At 47.1% G+C, this 8,325-nt stretch overlaps 1 protein-coding gene across 3 annotated transcripts in view; it reads right to left on the bottom strand.

Annotated features, from left to right (window-relative positions):
* The window catches only part of LOC102878055 (inactive phospholipase D5), a 139,931-nt gene that overhangs the window by 12,853 nt on the left and 118,753 nt on the right, over positions 1-8,325 (bottom strand). For all 3 annotated transcript variants that reach the window (XM_015586013.2, XM_015586011.2, XM_025043779.1), the window contains exons 5-6: positions 7,688-7,856; positions 1,208-1,322 (exon numbers count right to left, since the gene is read on the bottom strand). In XM_015586013.2, coding sequence (XP_015441499.1) covers positions 1,208-1,322; positions 7,688-7,856 — 284 coding nt within the window. The remainder of the gene's footprint in view (positions 1-1,207; positions 1,323-7,687; positions 7,857-8,325) is intronic.

Raw genomic sequence — 8,325 nt, 5'->3', positions numbered from 1 at the left:
AGAATAAAAATGTCAAAAAAAAAAAAAAAGCAGGAGGTAGTCACTCTCAGTGGCCGATGGCAGTGTCACCCGTAGGGCTGCAGAGGGCGAGGGTCCCATGCCCTGGATTCCAGACCCAGATCCTTTCCCCTCACAGCATGTCATGTTTGTCATTTTGTGTCTTATGACTCAAGTCTCCTCATTTCTAAACTGCAGGTAATAAAAACTGCCCTCCCTATTAGCAAGTTGCTGAGAGAATAAAATAAGATTAAGTATTTTACAAAGTTAAAAAGGCTTATGTTTTACTTGCTCACTGAATTCGGAAAACAAATACAGTTTCCATATTCCTTCCTTCTACACACATGCTTTTCCTCTCTGCTTTAAGACTGACACTTACTTCATCTGTACAACGTAGTAACCGTGCTGCTGTTTTGGAATGTATGCCCTTGGGTTTACAGACAATGTCCATTCTGCCAGTGACGGTACCAGTTAAGGGTGCACCCTGGACCCACACAGATAGTGGGGTGGTAGACTAGGTCTGATACGTCAGTCAGTAACTCTCTAGTACACAGGGTTTCTGCATCTGGAGCGCGACTACCTCAGTAACAAGAGCTAACGCGAATCAGGTATGATACAGGTGCCAGGTGCTTCATGTACATTATCCCACTTAAACTTCACACAGTGACGTAGGAACTATTATTAAAACCCCATTTTACAGATGAGAGAACTTAGGTATAGAGAGCCTAAGTAAATTGTCTGAAGTTAGACACTTAAAAATGGCAGGGGTGGGACTTTGCCTAGGTAGTGTTTTGGCACCAGACTCTGATGATGTCTGCCTCCCATTACTCATGACAGGTGGCTGTTGTACTGTGGGCAGGAAGGAGCACTGTTCACATGCCAGGCTCGTTCAAATGCCAGGACTCACCTTGGATGAGCCATTCACCTCCTCACCTACAAAATGAGGCGAATGGACCAAATGACTTTTGCAAAACATCTATGAAAAACATCTTATCTGGTATCCTTGTTTGTGAACCAGCCAGAGAGGAGACATAGGAAATATAGGAGTCGAAGAGCTCTTTGCGCCCCTGTTTTCTGACCTCCAGGGCCCCCCCACTCACCAGCAGGGGCTCTCGAGGCTTTGCGTTCTCACAGCTGGACCACCACTAACCTGCATGATCCTCACTAACCTGCATGATCCCCTAAGGAGCGTCCCAGTGCTGGTACCTACCAATATAAGCTGCACCGTCCGTCACCATGTACTTGTTACGGTTTAATTTAGGAAAGGTATGATTCTTTTGTTCTTTTGTAGCACAAGCGTTCTCTCTCTCTAGATCGAAAAATTTCTGTAAAACAAAACAAATAAATAAATAAAGCAAGCGAGCAAGCAAGCAGGTGAATAGAGACACTTTTAGTCTTGTTCAAGAGTACAAAGAGGTTTATTATCCATATATCAACAACAGACCTCACATTGAGTTATTAAGCCACGATCTTGTCACTTCATATAGATGAAGCTATTTTTGTTCTTAAATCTATGTAGGCAACCAACAGAGAAAATGAGCATGCTCAACTAGGTCTATAATTAACACTTTCAAGCTACAAAGTGAACAGAAAATTCATTCTTTCGATAGGGTGAGGGCCAGAAGGTTGTTTAATTCTCATTGTCTTATTCATCAGGGTGCACTGACATTTGAAGTCAGCCTCAGGGTGCCTTCTGTCAAGCATGCCAATGAACTGAATGAATATTCCTACATGTTGCATACATTATAAGCAGCAGCAGGCCCATGTCAATGACTAGCTGATTAAACTGGGGATTTGCAAAGGTCAAAAGAGACTTTGCCAAAGGAACAAACACTTCGCATCTAAACACCTAGGTCTACAGTTCTTTTAATAGGCACTCAGGAAAATCACAGCTTCAGACCACGAATCCTGAATTTCATCTTTAATGTGACCTGAAAAACAGCATTCCAGTTCACCTCTGGCAGGACATGGGGAAGCCGTGGGAGAAGGCTGACGGCAGGATGGTATGGGCTTGTGCCTTGGGAATCTGCTGAAATTGGTTAGTGCTTAGATGAGGCTTAAATTGTGACTGAGCTTATAGGATCCTATGCTGAGCTCACGGGAAGACCCTATCAAGTCTCTTCTACATTGGACAATGCCAAATGTTTTCAGAACTGCATGGACTCTTTCTGGAATGTCTTACAGCTGCGGAGGAGTCGTACGTGTTTGAAGGAAAGAGGCAGAGAGTAGAATGGAATGATACCGAGGAATGGAAAGGTCATCTGCAGTTTTTAAACTGTACATGTTCAGATTTGGTTTTGGGGGAAAAGTGAGTTCATCTTCCCCTTCCCCCGAAGGTGAGAAGGGGTAATAAACTAGGTGATCACTAGGGTCCCTTCTAGCCCTGAAAATTTTATTCTGATTTTTGTAGAACACTTGAGACCAATAGTGCACAGGCCAAAATCCACTACCCAAGAAGAACCTTCTCCCAGGTCCGCCCTGCCGTGGTTGCAGGCTATGCTGCCCGGATCCCCTTATGTCTTCTACAGAATCTGCGTCTTCTACAGATTCTGTCTTCTACAGAATCTGCGTCCTTTGGAGGGTTCACATATAGCCTTTGTGGACCCTTCGAACTGATTTAATAAACCGCGAATGCTCTTAAGTCAGAGGTGAGGTCACGTGCATGCCGAGGCTCCCCACCCCTCGGTAACCTCCAGCAGTCACCTTGCTAGGACATCCCTTCAGAACATATGTCCGCACACTGGGCTATTCTACTATCGTAGAATCAAGACAGATTTAAAAAAGAATAATAAAATATACATCCTAATTTAAGTCAGGGAGAGCATCGCAGCTTGAGGCTTTACTAACAATCCATTTGCTCTGGAGAGTGGCCCAGAAGAGGGGAAGCAGCTTTGTCTGGGAGACTCAAATGACGGTAGCAATCATTGTAGTCACTGACATACTAATTAGTTCTAACACGCTGTAGGGGACAGCAAAGACATTTCAAAAGAGAGAGTTGTCAATTTATTAAAAAATCAAACCCCAGCTGCCTGGGACAACTTCGTGAGTCACAGTGTCTTCCCATGAGTCCCCTCACGGATACGAAGCCACAAAGCTCGCTCCTCTGAGGACAGAGATGCTCTGCCTGGGTCCCAGGCCACCGCCTTCTCAGTGCTCCAAGCTCCTCGCTCACCTGTGCTCTAGTTGTCGGGGCCATTAGCTTCTTTGCCACCTGGGCTTATCTTGACATTTTGAAATTCATGGCCTGGCTTAAATGAAGATTGGAGTCTCAGTTTTATCAAAAGCCCCATGGCAAACTATCAACATTTGCTTTTTATGAGTAATGTTATTCGAAAGATTTCAAGATCAGTGTTTGAAAGATGAAGCTGAGTAAGTACTATAGAGGTTAAAATGTTGGATTTCACTTTTCTTGTCATTTCTTTCAAGTCTTACATGAGAGCACTTAACTTTTCACACCAGAGATTTCAACTGACAGTGCCTTAGTGGCAGGTGTGCTGTGGGGTCAGGGGGCGGTGGGTGGGCAGGGACTACTGAGCTGGCCTGAGAGGAAGCTGACGGAGGAGACCATGTGCCAAGTACTGCACACTCTCTTCTCTCTGCTTCTGCTTGTGCTAGCTGTGTCTTTCGATTTTCTGTATTCTGATGCTTTGACATCTGGGTCCTCACTGAGGCCAGAGGGACTGTCCCTCCCGGGTTGGCTAATCACCTGGAGACAGCAAACAACTTGGGAATACACCTTTCGTCTGCCAACCAGCCAATGCAGAGTCCAAACTCAGTCATTTCTTCTGTCAGCTCTCACACTCTGCTCTGATCACCCCAGGGCCAGGCCCCAGGCAACCAGGGACAGCCCTCAGGCTCCAGAGCCCGCCAAAATTATTCACACCAGCCAATCCTGAATTGGCTTACCCTCCCTCGCCCGTTCCTTCCCATGGAAACAGCGAAGGCTCTTGTCCGGCTTCCCCCTCACTCCCTCTGCCTCCTGGAGACCCCGGAGCTTCCCTGTGTGGCCCTTCCTGGCAGGGCAGGGCAGGGCAGGGCAGGGCAGGGCAGGCCCTCTTCTCTTGAGACCTGCGAATGTAACAAACTATCTCTTCAATGGCTGTCGACTTTTGATCTGCTGGCTTTGTCATACCTGAATAATAATGAAATCTGTATTTTAAAACACTGCTATGCCTGGTGAGTCTGACAACAGTGCTCCTGCCTGCAAGCACACTGAGCTCCGATGTGCGCGGCCTCACCTGGCAGGCTCTTCACCCCCCGGCTGCCCTTCTCCGGCCCCCCACCTCCAGAAAGTGGCGAAAATGACTCCACATCCTCCACGTCTTGCTCTGGGCTCTGCTCCCTCCGCTCGCTGGTTCACAGACCCTTTCTCATCACTCTGCCTTCGTTAGCTCCCTTCTCTGACTTCGTTCATTCATTCGTCTGCTCATTCAACACGCATTTTGAACATTTTGTGTCAGCATCCCGCTAGGCACTGGAAAGATGACGGTGAACTAGACGCCTGTTCTTTGCCTTGTTTGATTTTTCACTGGAGCCGCACGGGCTACCTTGACTAGCTGAAACATGCTGTCCTTGAGCTGAAACAATCCCCAGAACGCTTTTGTCCACAGAAAGGCACTGAACACAATCCAACTCTATTCTTCTCTGTCTCTGCCAGCTTCCTGGGGCCACTCCAGCGTTCCCTCTAATCTCCGAAACCCGATTGCCAGCAGAGGTTGGCGCCCTAATCCACTGCCTGGTTATCTCGCTCATTTGTAAATCTGGCCTGGAAAACAGATCTATAGTAATAATCATAGGCTTGTCTATATTTCCAACACCGGCATTCATTTGCGAACACGCAGACATGTGCACGGCTTCCCCAGTTTACAAAAACTAGTTAAATCGAGACAAGAATGTCTATTTTCCATCAATATTATCAGAATGTTAGGGAGATTAAGATGAAAATATATGGGAAAAAGCATTATTCTTTTGAAATTTACAGAAAATTCTAGAATTTTGTCTTTAAATTGTCGATGATTTCAACTTTTAAAAGTATTTTAATAGCATAAATGAGTTAAAAAAATATTTTAGTTGATCCTCAGGGACACAATTTAGATGCGTGACTTCTCACATCTTTGAGCAGATGTTTTGACTATGATGGTTTTGCATGTAGATAGGAGAGACGAAAAGAACATTGTCACTCCAACGATCCACATGCAGAGACCGTAGAGAATGGTGTGTAAGAGCTCGGGCTCTGGAGTTAGAAAGACTTATTTCTGAGTCTTGCTCCGCTACTAACACGTGTCCTTGAGAGAGGTTATTTAATCTAAGCTTCATTTTTCCATGTCTGTAAAAGGAAAAAGTGCCTGCTTCATATTATAGCTATGAATATTAAATAATGCATGGGAAGTATTTAACTCAGTGCCTGGCTAATTGTAGGCACTCATGAATACAACAAATTCCTCCACTCGTTTTTAAAAAAATATTATGTCCAGGCGATGTGAATGGGGTACTGCCAGAATGGCAACAGCAAAATGTTAATAAATGACGTAGCAGTGGTTTACCCAATGGGCAGGTGGCAGGGAGTAAGTGGGGGCTGCAGGCTGGAAAGATGGAGACTCCCACTATGCAGCGGCAAAATATGTGGAAAACCGCAACCTGCACTTGCTTGGAAGGCAGACGAAGCACCCCTGAACCTGTGGCTGTGGGGCCGGGGACTGGAAAACGACTCATTCGTCGTGCGTGTTGGTTGTTACTAGTGCTTTAGAAAAGCTATTAGAGGGAATAAGCTCAGCACAGGGCTTGTTGGTTTGTAAGCAGATATGAGAGAGAACAGATAGACCAGACAGTTTGGAATTGCAAAGGATTGGAAAAGCTGATTGTGCCTTGAGCTCGAGAGTAGAAAGTAAGTTTGAAAAATACTTGACTGAAAACAGTTAAGACTCAGTTCTGCAGTCAAGATCAGATAATTGATGTCATCTCACCACTCAAGTCTGATGGCCTGTACTTAGCTACCATAAAGAGAGAGAAGGAGAGAGAGACAGAGACAGAGACAGAGAGAGAGAGAGAGAGAGACAGAGAGAGAGACAGAGACAGAGAGAGAGACAGAGAGAGACAGAGAGAGAGAGAGAGAGAGAGAGAGAGACAGAGACAGAGAGAGAGAGACAGAGAGACAGAGAGACAGAGAGAGAGACAGAGACAGAGAGAGAGAGAGAGAGAGAGAGAGAGAGAGAGAGGCAGGCATAGGGAAACGGGGGAGGGAGCACAATTAAGCAAGTTCAGGAGTTGCGCACAACAAACCTCTGCTGTGACTACTCGTATGTGGAAAAGACTAGAAGCAAACAGATCAGAAGCCTCTTAAGTTTCTGAGAAAGCTGCATTGCCAAAGCTGGGACCGAAAACTCCCGTAACTGTTCACGTCTTAAAACAACCTTGGGTCCTTGAGTCGAATGAGCCGGCTTCGAGGACTTCACACCGCCCGCCGGGAAGGGTTTACAGTCGCGGTGACCAGGGACCGTGCGGGGAGTTTGTGTTCTCCTTACCCGTCCCCGTTTGAGGTTGGGGATTTATTTATTTTTATTTTTTGTGGTGTGGGGGGAAGTCGTTGTTTGCGTTTTCGTTTCTGCATCATTGAACGATGAGGTGCCGCGCGCAGACTCGCTGGGGACAAGCGCGACCCCGGGAAGCCGCAGCCTCAGCTGCGCGGTGACCGTGGCGCTGAGGGGTCTCCACGTGGGAAGAGTAAAGTGGACACGGGGGATTTCGGCCTGTGAGGACTCCCAGAGCCGCTCCTTCGTCTCCCTGGGAACGCCGCTACCTCCGGGCCACACTCACAGGCTCCCTTGCGATTTCTGGGAGTGGGACGAAGTTTAAAGTCACGTTCACCGCCTCACCCAGAGATGCCGCCCACGCAGGCCTCCAGTCTCTCTCGTGTTTGGCCTTGTGACACTGAGGCTCAGGGCAATCTGGGAAGTCATGTGTTCAAGCTGATGGCGGAGCCCTTGCCACCCTCGGTCCCTGAGTGTGCGGAGCACAGCCCCACCACCCGGAAGGGGGTCTGGCACAGAGCAGGGTCTCAGTGCACTTTGCTGAACGGCTGCAGGGGAGGATGGGCAAAGCCGAGATGAGAGGATCAGTGGGCAGTGGTCAGGTCCAGCATGGAGGAGAGTGCTCAGCCGGGGGGACAGCACATACACAGGCCCTGGGGACCAGAGGAGGGTCCGAGGTGAGCTAGAGACTTAGCACATTTAGAGGACAAAAGTTTTCGATCTTGCCCCCTCGAGGAATGGAATGGAGAGTTGGATGAGCATGTGGCCCAAGGGGCCTGAAGCAAGCTCAGGAACCAGGCTAGGGGGGCTTTAAGGCTGGGGGAGTCTGTGCTGGCACCTGTTCCAATGCTCCAAAGAAGAAAGGGAGGTGAAGGAGGCAGTTATAACAAGACGGAGAGATGGAACAGAAAGTGTGTGTAAAGGCGGCTGGACTCTGAGGGCACCGGGGAACTTGGGTTCCAGTCTCCTTTTTTTCTTTTTTTTTTTTGGTGTGTAAGTGTTTTGAAAAACGACTTAAGCTACTTTTGAAGTGTTTTTCACTATCAAAGATTGTTATCCTGGTTCTCGTTGGAAGTTTATGTGCTTGTGTCTGCTTACAGCTTTCACAGACGTGCAAAGGGAACAAATGTTTTCTTTCATAATAAAGTCAATATAATACTTACAACTTTCAAACTGCAGTTGGCTATTTCAGTGCAAATAGCTTTAAGAGAGGAAATAAAGTTAAATGTAAGGGGATCAGTCTCCTTCCAAAAGCTTATAAGGAGTCGAACTTTAACGCTTCGCAAAACTAATGCTTCTCTTATTTTCCCATCCAGGTCTGGCCAGTAGGTCCTGCAGAAATAATATCCACATGGATAAAAATAAAGTAAGTTAGTTTTTGAAAAACAATTCACTAGACCTCAGAGAACATTGATATTAATGTGAGCATTACTTTACTCTGTAATAGATGAATAACTTTGCAGGCTACACCAAAAAAGTGTGGGCCTCCTGCGTTCAGGCACTGAGAGACGATGCTCTGTGAAGGCCTGTCCCTGCCCTTGTGGGTGAGGTCTCTCGCCACCAGGCTTCAGGCTGCGTGGGCAGAGGGTGCAGACAGACTGACCACTGCCCCTGCCGCCTTCACTGCCCCTCCGACCCTACCTGTGCTCCAAGAATCAACTTTCCATCGTATTTCCAGTTAGGAGCCTCGAGCATCCCTTCTGTCCCCAAATACTGCTCAAACTTCTCTTCTTTGGTAGCTGCCTCCAAATAAGCTACTCAGGTTACTCAAGCTTTCCCACACTCTCATTTCGGCCCATCT

Source organism: Pteropus alecto, unplaced genomic scaffold, assembly GCF_000325575.1.
Source record: "Pteropus alecto unplaced genomic scaffold, ASM32557v1 scaffold192, whole genome shotgun sequence".
Classification (NCBI taxonomy): Eukaryota; Metazoa; Chordata; class Mammalia; order Chiroptera; family Pteropodidae; genus Pteropus; species Pteropus alecto.
This window is presented reverse-complemented; position numbering and strand designations above follow the sequence as displayed.